Source organism: Simochromis diagramma, unplaced genomic scaffold (genome assembly GCF_900408965.1).
Source record: "Simochromis diagramma unplaced genomic scaffold, fSimDia1.1 OVJJ01000024.1, whole genome shotgun sequence".
NCBI lineage: Eukaryota > Metazoa > Chordata > Actinopteri > Cichliformes > Cichlidae > Simochromis > Simochromis diagramma.
Window position 1 is genome coordinate 1,561,427 of NW_024387332.1, and position 21,598 is coordinate 1,583,024.

Below are 21,598 nucleotides of genomic sequence, written 5' to 3' on the forward strand. Positions count from 1 at the left end.
TTCCCTGTCAGCGTATGACTCGAAGTAAAATGATGTAAGCATGAAAAAACGTCTGGTTCATATTTAATGTGGTGGAACACTAACAGACTAGCTCCTGGCAGCGGTACAGAAAAATCTGCCTGTTTGCTGTGATGAGCTCTTTGCAGTTACTTTTTAACATGTGCATGGAGCTGCAGGTCACTCAACATATAATTAATGCAAACACTGAATTTTTGGTGCTAGATTTTAAGTGAACAACTCCATTACATTTATGCAGCTGTTGTTTGGGGAAAAAAAGACAGTGTTTGAATTCTTCCTAACTCCAGACTGCTCCTCTAAGCCCACCTCCCTTCTAATGGCTGCCCCTTATGATGACATTAGATTTTCACCTGAGTGGAGCTTTTGAGTGTTGAAATGACCTTATTATTGATAGCCTCTCTTTTTCACATAAAACTCTAGGAGTAGAGAAATGTCCTGAAATCGAGTATTTAAAGCAGACTGAGTGGACTCAGACTCCTCTGCGATATGCACTGACAGAATAACAATTATAATTCTCTATCATTTTCCTCGTCTACTATTGATCAGAACATAACGATGGAGAAGATCAAGAGAAAGCAGAAGGTGCCAATCGAGGAGCTGCCCAGCCTTTGCTTTCAGCTCTATAGATGTCGTTTAGGAAAGTAAATAATAATCTTGAAGTTTCAGATGGATGAAAGGGAAAAAACATCAGGCAACATTGTTTCTTCAGGTGAAACATTTAAGATTTATTATTACCAGACTTCTCCAGGCTTGCAGATTCCCTCTCCCTTCCTTCCTCCAGATTGATCATATGACTGCACCCCTCCCCCCCATAAGTGTTCCCCATCATCTCTCAAACGCCAGCTGTTATACCCACGTACACAAAGTCTTCTTCGTGTCATCTCCCATCAAGTTAGGAATAAAAAAAACGTAATACAGTCTGACTGCGGTGCGTTATCACTGAGTGCCTTTCTGCACCATCTGTGTGAAGCGGTTGGTGATGCTGAGGGTGGTGTCAATGAATCGCTCCACGCAGCTCACCAGGCACGTCTCTGTCCTGTAGTCCAGCTTTGAGCCCGGAGTGTCCACACATTTATCCCAGCAGACGTCGGTGAAACTGTGCACCTGCAAACCACATGAAACAGACGGGAACTGATTCAGCTCAGTGTTATTTATAGAATGTCGAAGCATCGCGGCTGATGCCAGTTAATGTTTATTAAAAAAGAAAAGGCTGAAATCTGATTACTGAACACATGTAACCAAGATTCATGCCGGACTCTAGAAGACAGCATGTTTCTGTGTGTACAGGAAACTATTTACATCAATCACAGAACTGATGTGCATGGAGTTGAAAACACACGTCTTCTGCCTGTTATGGTTGTGAGAGCTGCTTCTATGAATGTTTATTTAGAATGAGAGGGGGAAAGGTTACCAGCTGGCACACTGGATGCTAGTCTACGGAGCAACTAATGTGCACTGCTCTCCGCACAACGATGGTTACCAATTCCTTCACTGACTCGGTCTGTATATCACTTAGAGCACGGCTCCCTGTGAAGCACCCCTTAATAAATTTGTCCACAGCCACATCCATCATATTTTCTTATACATCTGCTGTTTAGTGATTCAGCTAACCTGCTCCATATTTAGGACATCCACCAATTATCCCAGCGATACCAAAGGTCAAATAAACGATTAATGATCATCTTTAAAGCTGCAATGTAACCACACACAGTACTGACTGGATTACGCCGAGCTTTGAATCCACGGTTAACAAAGCTCAGCATGTGGATCTAGAGGATATATTAACTCTATGTTCTTCAACGCGGAAACACCTGGACAAGAAGCAGATGTTCTTCCAGCTGTGTGATGTCCAGTTCTAATACAAACTGGTCTCTTGTACAGAGACATTAACGGTCAACTAAGCACGTGTAAGACGTCAGATCACGTCGTGCAATGAACTACATCTGTCGGAGGACAGTCAGCCCCCGTCCTCTTACAGACCTGAGCCTGGAACTGCGCTTTCTGCTGCTCGACAGCGATCATGCGCTGCAGCTCCGTCGCCTCTGCCTTCTCCGACGCGCTCAAGTTATCAAAGCCGTCCATGTCTTCTGACCGTCGGCTGCACAGGAGCTCCGAGCACTGCTCAAGCACAGAGGTGACCTTCTCTTCCACCGGCGCGCTTTGGGAAACAGCGCTAATCACACGGTGCCCTGCAGGCGGCGGCGCTTCCTGTTTGCGTTGTTTGACGCGCTAAATGCGACGCAACAAATGACGCGTGCAAAGATGTTTCATGTTGAGCAGCAACCCCCCAAACACTGACCGGTACGGTTATTAGCGTACAGACGCATGTTTCACATCCAGCTGTAAAGACGTGTTTTATAGAAGGAATGGCTTAATAGAGGATTACAGAGAATTCACAGTTTATTTTCACATAAAGAAGTCAGAAAATAAAATAACAACAAACAAAACACTGGTGCTGTTTATTTACCTTTTAATTATGAAAGTGTGTATGAATGAATTGTAGTGGTGGAGTCAGCGTAGTAAAAACACATTTATGTCTTCTTTACCTGATCACAAACATGCATGTGTCTCTGCAGACATTTCTCAGAGTACCCTGGTGGCATTTAGTTCTAACTGTATGCGTCCGATGATGTTCCACGAGTATGGAAGACTAAAACAGTCAGTCAGCAAATCTTTGTTTTAACAAAATAAAAGGTTGACATTGAAGAGGTACTGCAGATGGTTCTACAATAATTAAGAAATTAATTAAGAAAAACAATTAGTGATTTATTGCTTCCCATACATTTTTATATCATTTGCTGCAATTCGATCAGTCGATATTTATTGTCAGACTTTATGTCCATAGTAAAAACAAAACAAAACACAAAATATAAAGCTTAATAAAAAAAGAAAATATCTGTAAACATATAAAACCATAATATAAATAAAACGTATTAATTATTTTAGATTAATTTATTTCTTGTGTTGTTTTGTACAGCCACAGTTGACCACCTTCTAAAAACTTAATAGGAATGAAACAAATGTTTTAGTCGACATAGCACACCATATAATACTATTATTACTTATTGGTATTTATTTAAAATACATAATAATTAGGTGATCATCTCGAACACCCACAATCTTTGTGACGCCACGTCGACGGGATTACATCCGGGTTACTGCCGTGACCTTGGTTGGTTGTTCATCATGGCGGCCGTCGTCAGGTTGAGTTCTGTGTGCCGCAGAGGAATTAAACGTGAGTAGCGCTGCTTCTCTCCGGGGTTTATGACTGTTCTAAGCATGTGTGCTTACTTTAGTGCCGCAGTTCGACAGCAGGCCGATTTGACGGAAGTGAAGTCGAGTGTTGGCTGCAGACGAACAAATGGCGCCAGCTGCAGACTACAGTTTTCAAGATCACGGTTTCACTGAAGCATTCTGCTGTCAGTATTAGCCGCTTTATTGCTACCTGTCAGTGGCCAGCGCCAGCTAGGTATGAGTAGTGCCAAAGGGCGCTTTGCTAGCATGGTGACATCGCTGTCGGACCGCGGCGTTATCGCTCAGCACTGTCCACCAAAGATTATTCAGAAGTTGGAGAATTATTTCTTCGAAGGATAAAGAAGGCAAAAGACCTGAATTGCGAGATTTGTAGTCAATGACAGGCCTCTTAAAAAAATAAAATCAAAATCGGCTCCCTTCCTTTGACATTTTAAAGAGCACAGTAAAGTTTGCGTTAGGGTAAGGCTGCTCTCGTTTGGCTGTTTGTGTGGATGATTTCCAGCTGTAATCGCACTATTACATAGCCTTCATGTGTTCATAACAAATACAAGAAAATCTAAATGTTATAAAGAATTATATACAGTGTGTGATATTTATAGTTACGCTTATTCTATATCTGATTAAATTCCGCTAGTGTTCGTTGTGAAGCAGATCTTAAAATGCTTGATCTTGACTGTGAGCTAATACAGAAGCACCAGTGAACTTCCAGACCGACGCCAATATTTTCTTCTGTCTGTTCGTGCTGTTGTCATCCCCCTTTGTGCCAGGAAAAAAGCATTTATTATTTAATTTAATTAAAAACACAACGCTTTCTTTCAGTTCCTCATTTATTCATTTATATTTTTCAGTTCAGATCTACGTGACATAGCAGATCATTAACACAGTGCTGCTGTGCACAAAGGAAATGCTCCAATGCTCCATGAAGCTTGAAGCGGACAGTCTCTTAGAGTAAAGACACCACTAATTATTTTACCTTAACTGTGTGTGATGTGTCGCAGTTTAAAACTCGTTGTGTTCTGGGAGAATGTACAGTATTGAAATGGAGGACATGTAGGAAGCACTGCAACAAAGAGTGGCTAATGAAAGCAGTGTTGGAAACTCATTGTAAATAACTCTGTTTAGCCTCCTAAGACTCTTCCATGGCAGCATTTTTAATTTCCCTTTGCTATTTGGGCTTAGGGGGACCGGATGAATGTAAAAACAAAGAATTACCAGTTTTATTTATTTCATTTTATTTTTACCTGTTTTTTATTTATGAGAAAAATGAGATCCACATATGAGGACATTTGTTTTAAATTTTAATAGAAGAGTGGCAGTATAATGTCCGCGTAAGTGGATATCAGGCCCATGTATAGCAGAATATAGTATTTTGGTCTAGACAAGAGAACATGTGATGTCCACATGTGTGGACACCAGGTCCTCGGAGGTTAAAAAATACATTTGGCATCAAAAGTAAGGAAATTTGGTTTGGGTCATTATTTCTTTGTAACAGTGCTTCTTGGCATTGAAGATGTTGGAAGGCCAGTTATTTCACCTTTAATAGTACCATATTTGTAAGGAAAATACATTTTTGTGTTGAGCAAGGAACCCTTGCAATGACAATCAGATGCCTGATTAGCAGCACCTGCGAGCATGGACACTGCTCTTGTAGTTGGTTTCTGCTCCAACCACGCCACGTTTAACTGATCTGTGTAGGGTCCATGCCATAGGGCAAACTAAGATGCAGTGTTATCTGCAGTGAGCCCTGGTACCATTGAAGGCCATGTTCCATCTATCAGGGGTGTCCTAATTAGACGACGACACCACAAAAAGAGTTTCCTCACACCGTAAGCACTTAGGCTACGTTCACTCTGCAGGTCTTAATGCTCAATTCCGATTTTTTGATCAAATGCGATTTTTTTTGTCTGCTCGTTCACACTACAGATAAAACGTGACAGCAAACGCGCTCTAGTGTGAACGCTCAAAGCGGCCGCATGCACAAAAGAAGACGTCACACACAACACGCTCTGTTCAGACCCAGAGCAAACAGTATTGTTTTACTGATGGCCTTAATGTAAAGACTTGTTTCGGACTTTACGTTTCCCAATTTTGCTTTAAGTTATAAAGTTATTGTGTTATTTACATTTGGCCTAATAATGATCCTTATTGCTGTTTTAGAGGAGCGGTGCTTCAAAGGATAGCTGCAGATTTCTGTCAGAATCTGCAGATTATACAGTACAAATAAAATGTTCACGTTTCTCCAACGTTGTTTTCCCAACAGTTTCACTGACATCAGGACGGTCAGGAAGCGTTCGCGATGTCTTCTCCGGCGCTGATAATCGGCGTCTGTCTTGTGTCAGTGATGTAAAAGATGGATTTAATGCGACATGACCATCAAACAGCAGTCGCTTTCTAAAACATCAGATATGTATCGGATTCAGCACCACATACGAAAGTGTCCCAGATTGGACTTGAAAATATCGGATTTGTGCCGTTCACACTGTCATAGCGTAATCGGATAGATGGGTCACAGAGGGTCAAAAAAGTCGGATTTGATACGCTTTCGCCTGCAGTGTGAACGTAGCCTTGGAAACCGTAGGGAGTCTGTGAAAGGTTTGCAGGACGGTTTGCCTGTTGGCTCTCTACCCACACCATCAAGAACAAACTGCTAACAGCCAATCTCCAGTCACATAGGGCAGCAGAATAAGCTGTTTGGAGTTAGCAGAGAAGATTAGGTAGGTTTTTCATGACCGCGACCCACAACTGCATTTTGTTTACAAATGTGGGACTGTTCAGGAAATAAACAGGTTGGAAGTTTGAGTAAAGGCAAAGCTTCTTGGAAAAGATGGGAGTTTAAAAATAATTAGGTTAAAGGAGCGACGTCATACACTTGAAAACATGTCAACACACTGCCTGGTGAAACACCGCCCCCTTGTGGTGAAATTCAACATTGTGCAAATCCAGAAAGTACCTTTTTTAAATTTAGAAACTGAACACACACAAAACATACACAACATTATGAGGAAAGGAAAAGTAAAGCAGTCAGATGTGTTCGTGACTTTTTGTTTTCTCTCCTCAGCTCTGTTCTATCAAAGCGCGTTGCTGGTCAGGCCGCTGGCTGTACCCCACAAACACCTGGAGCAGCCGAACCTGCTGACGGCGAGGATTCATTCGTCACAGAATCTGCAGGGTCAGTGTTGACGAGCAGAAGTAGGCACGAGAAAGTGTAGCGCCCTGTGTGCAGGTGTTGTACAGAACGAGAGGTGCACGTAGAATATTTAAATACCACAACCTCAGAAACCTCTGTGGCAGTCATCAGCTCTGACACACTTAAATCAACATAAGCTTTCTAAGCTGCACATGTTCTACTTTTGACTCAACGTAAGTGTAGCGTGTGTGACACACATTACATTTCAACACCAGTGGAGGTCCAGTGGGGCAGTCCTGGCATCTGAGGAGCTGGTTAGCTTTCCAAAAGCAGAAAATGGCTAGTTCAGACATGTTTTGCATTAACTATAATCTTAATGGAGGGCGAGAGAGAAGCAGAATGGAGCGCTACACCCCGAGGGCGAAAGGAGGAGCCATTGCAGGCCGATTGTGTCACACGCAGTCATCACTGAGCCTGGAACAGCCCTGATGCGATCGTGGTCACAGTCGGGCATGGTCAGGGTCACGAACCTGGCAAGCGCTCAGCAGGTACAGGTGTCTGAAGTGGAGCAGGATCGCTTTGGTTCCTGTTTTGGATCTTCATGGTTTCGCCCTCACGTGTACACACAGCGGTTTTTTCCACATGAACACAGGCGGTGACATTTTTGGCCTGTTTGGAGGTCATGTTGTTTACCCACGATGTGGGTCCAGAATGAAGGCGCCTTCTTTCTGTTTTTGCTCAAATGTAAAAATACGTTCATATTGAGCCAGAATATGATTCACCTTTTCTTACTTTAGTGAGTAATAGTCCTGCTTCTTTTTGTCAATTTTTCTTTGGACTTTCGCTCTTTTGTCACTCCAGTCCTTATATCTGATCAGTTTCACATTTGTAAAGCTGCGTAACACCAACCGTGAGTCTTTCAACAAAGGCACTTAATACGTGCAAAGCAAGATAAAGAAAATAAATCCTTGGCCAATATATCACAATTTCAGGTGTTTAAATTGTATCGCCCTTAAATTCTACATCGGTTGTAACAATGTGGATTTCCAGCTTATCTTATTATAACAGAAAGGTTTCCAGTCTTTGTTATAGTGAAGAAACAATCAGTTTCCCTGTCCTGCTGAGAGAGATAAGAGAAATATGCCCGCTTCAGCTACATTAGAGGCTTTTGAGCATTAATGATGACTTTATTATTTTTAACCATAAAATCATCATTTAAAACTGCATTTACTTGGTTGTCCATACAAGGACAGTGTCACAGCTCCACGTCTGGTTTGTGCAGCTTAAACAAACTGAACGTGAGAGCAGAGCTGCAGACGTTGTCACCCTCAGATTGGTGCCAAGTTCACTGCTTGCCGATGACGCTGATGGATTACTGACCATACTTGTTATCTACAATTTGTGCAACATTAGATACAAAAAACTGAAAAAATAATCACAGAAAGATGTTCAGTAAAGACACAAGCGGCTCAGTGAAGTAGCCAAACCTAATATGCAGGAGACCCGGTCTTTCCAGTGGCATGTGTAGAATTTGAGATGCATGTGACTGAGTCAGATTGAAGTCTGCTCAGAGCTTCACATTGTTCGGCCTTCTGATGATCTGCAGTTTATCTTGCTTCACAGCGAGTTCCACCTCCAAAGCGGCCTCTCTGCACTGGACGGCAGAGCGAATGCTGAGCGTGCTGCTGCTGGCCATGGGCCCTGTCGCTTATTTCAACCCTGGTCCTGTCATCGATTACTCTCTGGCTGCTGCCCTGACCCTTCACGGACACTGGTAAGACTAGCAGTCAGCTGATCCCTGGTTTCACTTGTTTCTAAAATGTTATTGCAAATATTCGCAAGCCTCAGGTAAAATATTCCTGACGCCTGTGTTTTATTTGAACAGTAACGCTAAGCTGTCCTTTTTTAGAGCTTTCACTTCCTGAAAGCTATATAAGCTCTCGCCAGTCTGTCACAATACCAGGACACTGTCCAGGCTGCATTTATGACTGAGACAGAGAAACAATATTTCCTCATTCAGCTCTCAATACAGAGCTGGTCTATTAGGTACAGTGATTGTGTATGATTGACACGAACAATGTTTCTATGTTTATTGACCATCATGCAGGTTTTTATCAATGTACATTTAAATGGTATACTTACCCTGGAGGTCACATAAGTATTACAACAGAAAGTATAGGTTGTTTTATGCAAATTGGAGACACTTATGCTTAGCTAGCTTGGTTAATTAGAGACTGAATGGCTCAAACATAAGACGAGCTGTTACTGTGACTGTCACTGGATGAAGATTTTGCAGCTCAGAAATCATATTTTATAATGTGGACCTCAAATCTCTTTAAAAAAATTAAAGGTTTGGACAACTGCAGCAGCATTTTAGTCTAGGGCTGCTCGATTATGGCAAAAATGATGATCACGATTATTTTCACTGACATTGAGATCTCGATTATTTGACGATATTTATTTAACAATAACAGTGTGTTGAATAATGACTTTAAAAAATAATATAAAATAGTGCAAATACTGATAACAGTGCAAATGTTTGCAATATAACAAATAAATGAAAAATGTAAACATCTATGTTTAGTGAACTTTGCAGTGTTGCTCTGTGGTGCAGCTACACTGTAGCAAAGTTTACACACTATGTCTACTTGATCCACGTCTGACTCGAACCCATAATGTTTCCACACCACTGAAGTTTTTTTACCTCTTTTCAACCAACGGCAGTCACTCTCCTCTCCAAATAACTTCTGCTTAGCTTTCCGAGCTTCCCTCGGGTCCTCTTAATTGTTGTGACACGTGTTCAAAATGCAGAGAGGTGCGCTCGATTTGCCACACGGAGCAGCGCCAGAGTAAAGCACGAGGGAGGGGCTAATAATCGGCTCAGTCATTTTTAACGATCGTTGAAAGCCCAGATCGTAATCGAGATTAAAATTCGATTAATTGAGCAGCCCTATTTCAGTCCCAGCTGGAATCTCCAGTATTGGTGTGTCAGGCTGCAGAGCGAGAACTCTGTGCACGTGACGGCTGAGGCTCCTGGCTGTCATCACGTGTGCACAGAGTTCATTCAGATGTGAAGAAAAACACAGCATCTGTCGTGCGTGGAAACGTCAGCACGTTTATGGGGCAGTAGTTGATGCATTACTGTCATGGTCAAGTTTAGAAACACTGGTTGCACATTTTCCATGTGTGCTGTGCTGTCATTTAGAGCGCTTCAGTGTAACCCTGCTGAAGCAAAGGGAGGCCTTCTGTCTTCACTGGCTGCTCATCTTTTCCTCTGCCTGTGTTGTTGCAGGGGTCTCGGGCAGGTGTTGACAGACTACGTTCACGGGGACGCAAAGATCAAGATGGCCAACGCGGCTCTCTTCCTCCTGTCCACGATCACCTTCACTGGTCTTTGCTACTTCAACTACAACGACGTGGGCATATGCAAAGCTGTCGCCCTGCTCTGGAGCAAGTGAATATGACTGTGGGCCGGGACGCTCAGGAAGACCGAAACACTGGTCCTGGCTGCGTGTTTAACAAACGAAATCAGTGTGTTCTCTGTAAATATCATTTTGACAATATTTCATTGATTCAAAAGTGTTTGTGTTCATTGATTCTAGCTTTGTCTTTGTGTTCATTGATTGGGATGTTCCTGAGTAACCGTGGAACAAATTTACGCTACAAACATGTTTTAACAAGCACAGCCATGACTTGATCAAGTCTTATGGAATACAGCTGTCTGAGCTCTCGTTCATTCTTTCTCATTTGCGTCCTTTGTGTGGCTGATCTCTTAAACATGTTTACGTCCAGTGTGTGCACATGCTGCCTTTTCTCTTACACCTATCAGCAGCAGCACACACTAACCCCTGTTTGAAAACCATTTCCATGCCCCACCTAGTGTTTTAGTGTCATTGCGACCAGGCTGTCCCTGCAACGCTGCGGCTGTACAGAGAGCCGTGGGCTCTGCTGTAGGAGCAGACAGCGTGTGCTTATATGAAGCTTTATTAATGCTCTGCTTGAAGGTTTAATAAAGGTCAGACTGGCTAAATCTTATTTTAACCTTCGAGGCAGGAACAGGACACGACTGCGTCTCTATGGGGTCATGTTATACTTTGTATGTGAATCAGTTTCTGCTGCAATCTGCAAATTTCAAAGAAACAAAAAGGCTTTAAAATAAATGTTTATTTGGATCCTAAATCAGTAAAATAAGACTTAATATGGCAGTCCATTACATTATAATCTTGGAACATGCACTTATACACAGTACACACGTACAGTCTTTGCATGCAGCTTCCACACCAGCACTTCTTTGTGTTTGGCTGGAGTGAGTGTGATGTCACAACACCTGTGCAGTAAACATGTTTTATTCCAGCTTCCACATTTGGCGTCACTCTGTTCTTTCCATCAAGGCTCAGCTGGGGTGTACTACAGAGCAGTGGATGGGTTAGCAGGTTATGTTGAGCTTATAGAGTATACATGTCGACCCCGAGTGCGTACGTGCCACGGCTCCATTTGAACCTTTTACACTGGCCGAATATTAATGTTTCATCAGAAAACTTCATCTCACATTAGTCTCGACTACTTTACAGCGCTGGTGTTGCCTTTTATTTTTATAGGATTTACAGATTTCCTCTGACGTGTTTGTCGTCTTACCCGTCATCTCTGACGGGATTAGTCGAGCTAGCTCATGCTAACAGAGCCTGGCCGTTTTCAACTTTCTTTGAAGTACACCACTCATGACAAAACAAGAAACACAATGAAAGAAGTACAAAGCCTTTATTCTTATGTACAAATGCTAATAGCTAGATTGTTGTATGAGCTTATAGTTCTAATTTTGGGTTCAATCTGAGGTTACACTGGCCCAAACCAAACATGCATGGGTCCAACCTCACAATATTCAATGATTAACTGAATACTAACAAAATCTCAAATGAGATAAAACTCATTTCAAAGCTGCCTTTAACTAAAGATTTATGGATGGACACATTGTAACCTTAGAATGATACAACAGGGAGCATGTTGAGGTTCCAAATGGTTTGAGATCAGATTTGTTCCATTTAAATCACAAAGTGACTCTGAGTTATGACTTTAAGAAGTTGTTACATCGGATATCTGCATTCAGTCAACTCAGATGCCTTTTTTATTTTCATTATTTAGACAACTTCTTTAATTATTTGAGCTCAAACTCAACTCTCATGTCAACATCGTCACCTTCAGTAAGCAGGGTCAGTTTATAACGACCGTTTTCATCCACAACTCCAAGAACTTTTTTGCAATCTGCTGAGAACACAAACTTAAACCTGTTAGTTCCAGAAAGGCGCGTCTGGTAGAACAAAGCCTTGTGAGTCGTTCCAGGGATGTCTGTGGGGGGCGTCTATGGACAGACATAAGGAGAAAAAGAGTATGTGTTTGTCACTTAATATCAGTTTGGTTGATCCTGATCAACTTACACATGAAACATGATTGTAAAGTATAATGTACACCATATTGCCAAAAGCACTGGCTCAACTGCTATCATACATACATATGAACTTGAGTGACATCCCATTCTTAAGGGGCTGCATCCTTCAGAGGCTGCATTTGAAGGCCGATTATGTCACAGCCAGGCGACGAAGGCTGCTCCAAGTGCGGCCAACAAATGCGTCTGTCACCTCCTAAAATTTGAAGGATGGGTCGGGTGTATCCTTCGTGGCCAAACCTATCCCAGAATTTCGTCTTGATGCATGCTCAATCATCCAGGTAAGTAAATCTCCAAAAGTTGATTCTGTTCATCTGGACGTAGCGTTTTGTGGGAGAAACGTTTCGTGTCTCATCCAGGTGATGTCTTCAGTCTCAGCTGACTGCAGGTTTCAATCTTATAAACAGGACATTTGCATAATGACTGAAACCAGCCCACTGAAGGAACAATGGGCTGGGAGGTTAGTTCCTTAATCTTATGCAAATTCTCATTACCACTGATCAACAACCACTGACCAAAACCAAAAAAATGGCCATCAGTCCCATTCACAGAGGGTTGGGGAATGGCTGCAATCACAGCGTAAGATGGTGACAGATGTACCCTTAGGCCCCTCCTCCATTCAGAGATGGTCTTTCCCTTTTCACGTAAATGGCCTCCTTGACTCGGCGCTCAAACCGGCATTCCTCCCTGTCCAGGATGTTACATCCTCATCATTGAAAGATGATTGCAGCCATTCCCCAACATTCCCCAACTCTCTGTGAATGGTACATGGTACGGCCAATTTCTCAGCCTCGCACTCTGTCTTCGAAGGACGCGGCCTATGAATTGACACATACCTTTAATCCATAGGTTTCAATATGATGTCAGCTAACTCTTTGCAGCTATAGCAGCTACCCCCAAGATTAAGGTGGGAATTGTTTTTTGTTTTGTTTTTTTACCATTGTTCCAGAAGTAAATTTGTGAGCCCAGAAACTAATGCTGATGAGGCCTGCCTCACAGTCTGCTCTAATTCATCCCAAAGGTGTCCTGTCAAGTTGAGGTCAGAAATCTGTGCATGCCAGTCAAGTTCTTCCAAACTCCCTCAGCAAGGTCTTTATGGATCCTACTGCTGTGCAATCATGTTGGAACAGGAAGGGTCATCCTCAAACTGTTCCCACAAAATTAAGAGCGTTGAAATGTCCAAAATGTCTTGGCATGCTAAAGAGTTCCTTTGTGAGGTCAGAGACTCATTTTGGATGAGATGTCTGTGAAAGTTCCTTTGATTAGAACTAAGGTGCCGGACTCAATCGTGGACAACAACCCCACTCCACAGTCTCCTTCATCTTCATGGAAACCCCCAAAAGTTGATTCTGTTCATCTGGACGTAGCGTTTTGTGGGAGAAACGTTTCGTCACCCATCCAGGTGACTTCTTCAGTCTCAGCTGACTGCAGGTTTCAATCTTATAAACAGTACATTTGCATAATGACTAAAACCAGCCAACTGAAGGAACAATGGGCTGGGAGGCCAGTTCCTTAATCTTAATTATGCAAATTCTCATGACCACTGATCAACAACCACTGATAAATGGCCATGAGTACCATTCACATTGTAACGTTTCTCCGACTGAAAACTCTACGTCCAGATGAACAGAATCAACTTTTGGGGATTTACTTAACCGGATGATTGAGCCTGCATCAAGACGTTTCATGGAAACCCATTCCATGAAGCTCTCTACACACTGCTCTTCAGCTAATCTGACAGTCACATGAAGTTTGGAGGCACTATATGCCTCAAAATCCATTGAACCTGTTCTGTCATTTTCTGTGGCCTACCACTTTGTGGCTGAGTTCCTGAATGCAGTGATTTGAATGGGTGTGTCAATACTTCTGGTAATATATTTGTATATCAGGCAGCATTAACCGCATTACATTAAATACTGATATAATTTATATGCATATTTTATTTCTGTTAGGACTTCCAACTCCCAACTCTTGTGACAAAGTGTAATAAGTACTTGTTAAAAAAAAAGGCAGGCATAAAACATCCCATTTTATATACCTGCAACGAGCAGAGGTGAATCTAAAGGGGGGCATGGAGTGTAGTAGATCCCATTTTTTCAAGGCTTTGGTAACATTGTTTTGGAATAAAAATGAACTTTATTAATTAAACTGTATTTGTTTTTAAAAATATAAAAATAAAAGGTTTTTATGGGCCAGTAAAATTACAGTTACTGATACACTGGATTCTTATTATTATCTAAACCATCAGACTGCCCAGTTTTCTGCAGCACAGGCCAAACCACAGAGATACAGAGTATACTGCTGATTAACTTTGAATGTCAGCTTCAACGCATTGAGCAAAATGCTTCCAGTACAGATGTTATCTTTTTGTTTTTAATGTGAAATGAGATGAATATCAGAATAACTGCGAGTGCACTAAAACCAACTCGTGATTTTTTTGTACTTACCATTGGTACAGCTTGAATTTTGTGCTCCTCACAACATACCACCATTGTCTGGTCATTCTTTAGGGCATATATCATGACTGGCATCTTTTCCTTATTGTTTAGAGTAGAGCTCCGATAGGTCCAGATGCAGAGTTTCTTCTCTGAAGAGGAAACAAGGACAAGCAAGAGCAGCATGTCATTCAGCTATGTCTTGTTTTAAAGAACAATATATCCTGCTGTTCTGTTCGTCTACATGTGTCTGTTTGTTCTGTGTGCAAAACAGGACCAAACTGCAGCGCTCCACAAACTTATTTGTTCAGCTTTTAATGGACCGACCAATTTAAAATCCTGGGGTCACGTTTTGACAGGCAGCAGCTGTAGTGACTGCAGATTTGGACATATGGTATTATTATATCTATTATATTTGGGACTCACATTAACACTAAGCTACATGTTAGGGTTGAAATTCCACCACATTGAGAGAGACTCACTGCAGAGGCAGCTGGTCATGTTGCTGGTTGCTGTAATCATTTCTAATGTGAATCCCGCTCCACAGTGTAGACCTCTGCAGTCGTTCTACAAATGCATTGTTCACTTAAAGGTACAGTCAGTGGTCTTTACTTCCACCCACTTAAACAATTCAGGGTCGCAGGGAGCTGGAGCCTCTCCCAGCTGCCACAGGGTGAGAGGCAGGGTACCCCCTGGACAGGTCACCAGTGTGTCACAGAGCTAACACAGAGACACACAACCACTCACATATAGGTGTGAATAATCGTTTAACCTAACCCCACTAATTGCATGTCTTTGACTGTGGGAGGAAGCCGGAGTATCCGAAGAGATCCCACACAGAAACGGGAGATCATGCAAACTCCACAAAGAAAGGCCCTGGCTAAAGAGTGGATTCAAACCCAGGACCTTCTTGCTGTGAAGCGACACTGCTAACCACCGGGCTGACCCTTTTTTTTTACTTTATTAACAGTTATGCTGCGATACGTGTAGGCTGCTGGGCGATTGCATGATGCATCGAGTACTTCTTCTTCAGTCACCTTTCTCACTCACTATGTGTTTATACATCTCTGTGCATTAAGTCATTAGCGACTTACATTACTGAATGAACAAGAAACGCTCATCACGGGAGATCGTGCATCATGGGAAGCCCCAGCAGCCGAGGCCTATTGCAGTGTAATTAAGGGAGGATTTGGGGTCACCTGATCCAGCCCTGCCTGACTAAGCAGGCCAAAACATGACTGAGCATCCGAGTCGGAGCAGACAAATGTCCATCAACATGCGTCAACAGCTTTATTCTCTCAGCAAGTTGCTTTATTCTTAAAAAATGTCAACAATTACAATGTTGAAGAAGCTAGCGCACAAGCTCTTTTTTTTTGGAATACTTTATTGATATTGATTATTGGGCACCTGGGGAGCAGTGTGTAGGGACAGTACCTTTGCTCAGGGGTATCGAACCCCTGCCCTTCTGATCATGGGGCCACCACTCTACCTACTGAGCCTGCCAAGTTCAACCAAACTGAACTGAAAAGTCAGTAACCATAACAACAAGAACTCTGTCTTACCACAGCAGGTCTGGAGCACGAATGTGTCTTCTTGGTTTAAAATCAGGTATCCAGCACCGTTCTTGCTCTCAATGGACCAATGATACTCTCCTGACTTTCTGAAATTATCCTCCTCCAAATCTGTATTTTTGAGAGAACAACACGACGATGAGCTTCACATCACGCCTCACAATACTACTCTGCTATCATATTCTAAAATGAAATTAAAAAAGAGAAATATTAAAATCCTTTACCCGGTGAAGCCACTTTTAGATTTTCAGAGGACGCGTTCACATTTTGAAAAAAAGACAATAGAAATAAAATTTAAATAATTGCATAATTAACCTATAATAATGACATGATTAAATGTACAGACTGAGCAACTACTGAGAAAGTATAAAATGCCTTTTACCTTCAAAGTAGAAGGAATCCTCAGCTGTATCCAAAAACTCAACATTGATGCAGCTGCTGGACGCCATCAGGTAGACTAACACAAACACAGTCCTTTGTTGGTTAATGAATACGGTGCACAGTAAATCCTAGTTAAACACATTTATAACCAAAGCCACTTGTGCTGAACGCAGTGTACAGCTGTCTACACACAAGAATCAAATATCCATGCACATTACTTCAGTGGACCTCGCTCTTATTTTGAAAATCCATTCAATAACCAGCTGGCGCTCTGGCTCTACAAAGCTCTGCATCATGTTTACACGTTTTAATAAAAATGTTGGTTGCTCTTTTATCTTAGCTGCACAAAAGTAAAGGAAAGTGTTAAAAACGATGAAAACTGTCCACTGCCATCTGTCAAGGTCTCTCTGCTGACTCTTTTTTTTGACACACTCATTCCCTCTGTGGTGAACGCTGCTCTTGCTCTGGGTAGTTTTTCAACCAATCAGCATCCTGTCTACACACAGTATCATAACCTGTCAGGATATGGGCAGCAGACACCAAGGGGGGGTCTCATGAATTTCGTTTTGTGGCAACTTTCAAACATGATATGTGCTGTGATGTGTTGCATGCTTTAATCTCTTGATCGCTTTCTGTTCAGAATCAGAATCAGAATCAGAATGGGGTTTATTGCCAAATGTTGAGCAGGTTTACAACATTAGGAAATTGCTGCGGTGCTTCAGTGCAAACATGGTGTCATAAATAACACTTAAATAGACATGGAAAAAATAAAAGTAGGGATAAGAATTAAAAGTGCTACGTGGAAAGATATGTGCATGAGATATACATGAGATATATACATGAGAGTAAGAATTAAGAGTGCTACGTTGAAAGATATATACATGAGTGCAGGTGGTGATCAGTGCCAAACATGGAATGATGCACACGTCTTTGAAGATGTTCAAGTCAAAGTTCTTTGACTGCAAAATGTTCACATGCAGCTAGTGTAACTGTATCTAGCAGCATGCAGGGAAAAGGATGTTATAAACTGACCATGGATATCAGAAAGATAAAGCTTATAAAGAAAGTCCTTAAAGTGCATAGAATAACTGTACAGGTAAATGTGACCTGTGGCCTAAAATTCATTAAGAGTAGGAAGGAGCTATGCCATGCTTCATTCAGTGCTTTCAGTAATGCACGAGTTACCAGCTTGCACTTTTAAAATGTATTCCCCAACAATGGAAATAAAAAAGAATCTACATTGTACTTTAAAAATACTTGAAATGTAAGAAGCAGTGAAACGTGGCACCTGGAGACAAGTTTAAACAAAAACTCTGGACATGACCTGGTTATGTGCTCAGAGTATGTTACCATGGTAATACAGCCAGGTAAAAACAGAGACACATCACTCCTCTAGAGAACAGGAACTACAAACCTCACTCTGGGGAATGTCACTTCTTCTCATCGCAACCAAACACGCACAGAGGACTATACAAATAAGCGACAAGAAAAAAAACAAAGTCCTAGTAAGGTGCACAACCTTAGCATTTATTTTCCAAGTTTCCTGAACTCTTCTGGACACATGAACAGCATTCCTTCAAAAGATATTTGCTACTTTAGTAGTAACAGTGATGAGGTAGAATAGAATAGAATTCAACTTTATTGTCATTGCACATGCACAGGTACAGGGCAATGGACCCATCCAGAAGTGCTTTAGTGATATAGATATATTACAAATAGAGCTGGGCGATATGAGATTTTTTCATATCACGATATGTTTTTTTCATTTCAGGCGATAACGATATCACGATATCAGCCAATAACTATATTTGTAAGATTTAAATGTGCCGTTGCTCACAAGTAAAATGTGAAATAATCAGCAGCTTGTTTTGATTTAAATATTTATTTCCCATAATAAGTTCAACAGGGTAGATGTACTTAAGGAACATGAGACTTTTTCAGATAAATAAAGGCAAATATTGCAAACTACACAAAAAGCAGCCGCTAAAGCGTTTAAGTTTCAAAACAGAACAAACGAAACAGACTAAACTGTCGATTCCACTTAAAAACAAAATATTAATTCTAAAAATAAATCTTAGTTTGTTTTACAGAAGAACAGACAAAATTGACTAACTTTGGTCGATATCAAATAAACTGAGAACTAAAAGGAAATTCTCCATCTGTCCTTGTTGTGTAGCTGAGCTTTTCAAACAGTTTTAACAGTAACTAGTCTGACAAAAGCCGAATGACGAATCAGCGCTTCCAGTCAGAGACTGATCTGCACCGCTTTATTGTATTTCCAGACTTGCGTTCGGCACATTTACAGTGCAGCTGCTCTGTTTTTGTCAGACTTGAAATAGCAGAAATACCTTCACACTGCGGAGCTTCTGTGGCTCTTCCGTTCGACAGTCTCTCCGGCGTTGGAACCATCATCTGTTTTCTCTTCGGTAACCTTCGGTCAGGCTCTCGGTTGATGTTTCTCTAGTCGGCGCACTCATTTCCTCCATTACCGCTGGCTGCTTCCCAAACAAATACACATGTGCGGCACGTAACAAGTCACGTGACGTGACGCTGCGGCTGTGATTGGTTCGGCTCTGCGCTACTTAATTTGGATTGGCTGTTGTTCTTTTTTTTTTTTTTTTTTAAAGAGGACAAGAGAGATGAGGCCTATCGCAATAGTTTAAGTCAAAGGAGCTTGCAAAGAAAAGCGTCTGGACTTCTTTAAGTTGCTTGAAGACGTTTCACCTCTCATCCGAGAAGCTTCTTCAGTTCTAAGGTCAAATGGTGGGGAGTCCCAGATATAAACCTAGTGGGAGTTTCCCCCCACAGAGGGACAAAAGGACCCCCTGATGATCCTCTAATCGCCTGAGCCAAGGTGTGAAACTGGGTGTGGGTCCCAATCAGCCAGGGTTTCAGGTGAGCTCATTGTGAAACCTGGCCCCACCTTATCATGCGAATTCCTGAGGTCAGATGGCCCAGGATGTGAGTGGGCGTTAAGGCGTCTGGGGAGGGATCTCAAAACTGGATTATAGATGGCAGAGAGTTGGTGTCGTAAACCACCGCCTCTGTTCAAAGATGGTCGCTCACAGTGGACATAGATGGCTTCTTTCACTCCTCTTTCAAACCATCTGTCCTCTCTGTCCAAAATGTGAACATTGGCATCCTCGAAAGAGTGACCTTTGTCCTTAAGATGCAGATGGACCGCTGAGTCTTGTCCTGTGGAGGTGGCTCTTCTATGTTGTGCCATGCGCTTGTGAAGTGGCTGTTTGGTCTCTCCAATTTAGAGGTCTGGGCATTCCTCGCTGCACTGTACAGCATACACCACGTTGTTAAGTCTGTGTTTTGGCGTTTTGTCTTTCAGGTGAACCAGTTTCTGTCTGAGTGTGTTCCTGGGTCTGAAATGCACCAGGATGTCATGCTTGGAGAAAACTCTCCTGAGTTTCTCTGATACACCGGCTACATAGGGGATGACAATGTTGTTGCGTCTGTCCTTCTTATCCTCCCTCGCTGGTGTCTGGTCTTCTTTTCTGTGCCTCTTTGCTGACTGAGAACCTTCACAGACGCAATAGTTTAACTTTTCTATCGAGGAAAAGTTATTTCGCAACACATATCGTTATCGTTCTATCGCCCAGCTCTAATTACAATATATATTAACAAGAATATAGATATGTAAGTATATTACAGAAATGGGTCTATTATGGTATGTTATAATGTACACGGTATGAAGTATGTTGTGAATATTCTATAACTATAAGTATGTACAGGCTGTAGTGAGTACAAGCTGTGCACAGGCTATGAACAGGATATAAATATGAAATAAAAAACTATACAGAAATCTGAGGTCTAATGCATCAGGCCACAGGATGAGCAGGTGTTAAGTTGTGTCATTAATGTGCATTAGCGGTCACCTTGATAGAATAAATCAGCCGTGCTGTAAAGGCCAGGTCAGTGCATAGACTAAAGTATTTTGTATCAATTGTAAGAAGTGAAAGTGACATCAGAGAGCCTTCACAAAGTTCAAACACTTCAGACAATGAGGCACGCCTGTCCTCTTATTATCCTGAATTTCAAGTCCATTGCAAGTTAGCTTTGGCGATGCCAAAATAAACAACTATAGGTGTCTAATCCACTGGTACAGAGAGTCAAACAGAGACGAAAGAAAGCAATAAAACACCATCCCCAAAGGTTGATTCTGTTCTCTGGATGTAGCGCTTTCAGCGGGAGAACCAGGTGACCTCTTCAGGTTTCCCCAACCTTATAAACAGGACACTTACATAATGACTGAAACCAGCCCACTGACTAACAATGTGCTGTGAGGTAACTAGTTTCAGTATTTATACAAATGGGCTGTTTAAAAATTGGGGAAACCTGCAGTCAGCTGAGACTAAAGGAGAATAAGTATATTAAAATATATTAATTTAAAAAAGAAAAAAATGCTAAATTAAAAGGCTTGAGTAGTGTGGTTAACAGTCAATATCTACAGGGGATTAAACGCTGGTTAAACATATTACATTCAGTTATTCTCATAGATGCTAATCTGAGCAGCTGCTCAACCTGCCTGGTTTTAGAGCAGACATGGTCAGAGCTGCCGTCTTCTCAGAAGGAATACACACAAAAAATTTGGAAAAGTTGGCTGGATTTGTACAAAATGAAAGGGCTGGTAATGGACAGATGCAAGGATACTGATGTTTAAACACTCGTGTAATAAAGAAGATGGATCAATTTGTTTCACTAACTCATCTATACAAGGCATTTTGTAGAGGGTACAGCAGCCGTGGCTGTTTGTCTTGGAACAACTGTGATCTCCACATTTGGACTTTTTTCTTGAAATAGACTTAAAACTTTATTCACAAAATGATCGATAATATGTGTTCTAAATGTGGCCCTAAATTCCTTTGTTGCATTCATTTGTATCTATGTTTAGATTTGACAGGGCGAGTACTGTTTGCTCTACTTGTCCTGACGAAACACCTCTGTTCTAACCGCTGCCAAATAAGACCACACTGAGAAGAGAAATATATTAGACCTTATCACCTTATCATGTTTTCCATCTGAGTATATTCAAGCCCACTTCCTTGCGCAGGGGCCATGCTAATCTTCTCTGTATCGTATCCAATTTAGCGTACGCGCTTGCCAAAGCCCACTTCCACTCCATATCTACTTCTGCCAGTGCCCACCTCTGCCCTCAGCCATCACCTTTTAATAATACTATTCCCCAAGTTGGCTCAAGGCAGTATCTTTGCCTCTTTGAAAAGTGAGAGCGCTGCAGTCATCAGACGCCCGGTGTTACAGCTGTATAACACAACACATTCAGGTGATTCCTCCTCGCGGGTTGTTCACGCGTGTCGTAGCATCACAGAAGATAAAGGCGTGTTAACAAGCCTGTTATACC

General features: G+C 41.8%; 2 protein-coding genes and 1 non-coding gene across 3 annotated transcripts; 1 reads left to right on the top strand and 2 right to left on the bottom strand.

Moving 5' to 3' along the window:
- Nucleotides 1-722: 722 nt before the first annotated feature.
- On the bottom strand, nt 723-2,243 carry timm8b (translocase of inner mitochondrial membrane 8 homolog B (yeast)). Its single transcript, XM_040006368.1, has 2 exons — nt 1,999-2,243; nt 723-1,122 (listed from the first exon to the last, which is right to left on the bottom strand). The coding sequence occupies exons 1-2, from the start codon at nt 2,098-2,100 to the stop codon at nt 955-957; spliced, it is 270 nt and encodes an 89-aa protein (XP_039862302.1). The 5' UTR covers nt 2,101-2,243; the 3' UTR covers nt 723-954.
- An 899-nt stretch (nt 2,244-3,142) lies between these two features.
- Nucleotides 3,143-10,753, top strand: sdhdb (succinate dehydrogenase complex, subunit D, integral membrane protein b). The gene is made up of 4 exons (XM_040006385.1): nt 3,143-3,253; nt 6,332-6,442; nt 8,024-8,174; nt 9,693-10,753. Exons 1-4 carry the CDS (start codon nt 3,205-3,207, stop codon nt 9,856-9,858), a joined length of 477 nt encoding a protein of 158 aa, XP_039862319.1. The 5' UTR covers nt 3,143-3,204; the 3' UTR covers nt 9,859-10,753.
- A 10,489-nt stretch (nt 10,754-21,242) lies between these two features.
- On the bottom strand, nt 21,243-21,348 carry LOC120718132. Its single transcript, XR_005692391.1, has one exon. It is a non-coding gene; the product is annotated as a U6 spliceosomal RNA (small nuclear RNA).
- Between the last annotated feature and the right edge of the window lie 250 nt (nt 21,349-21,598).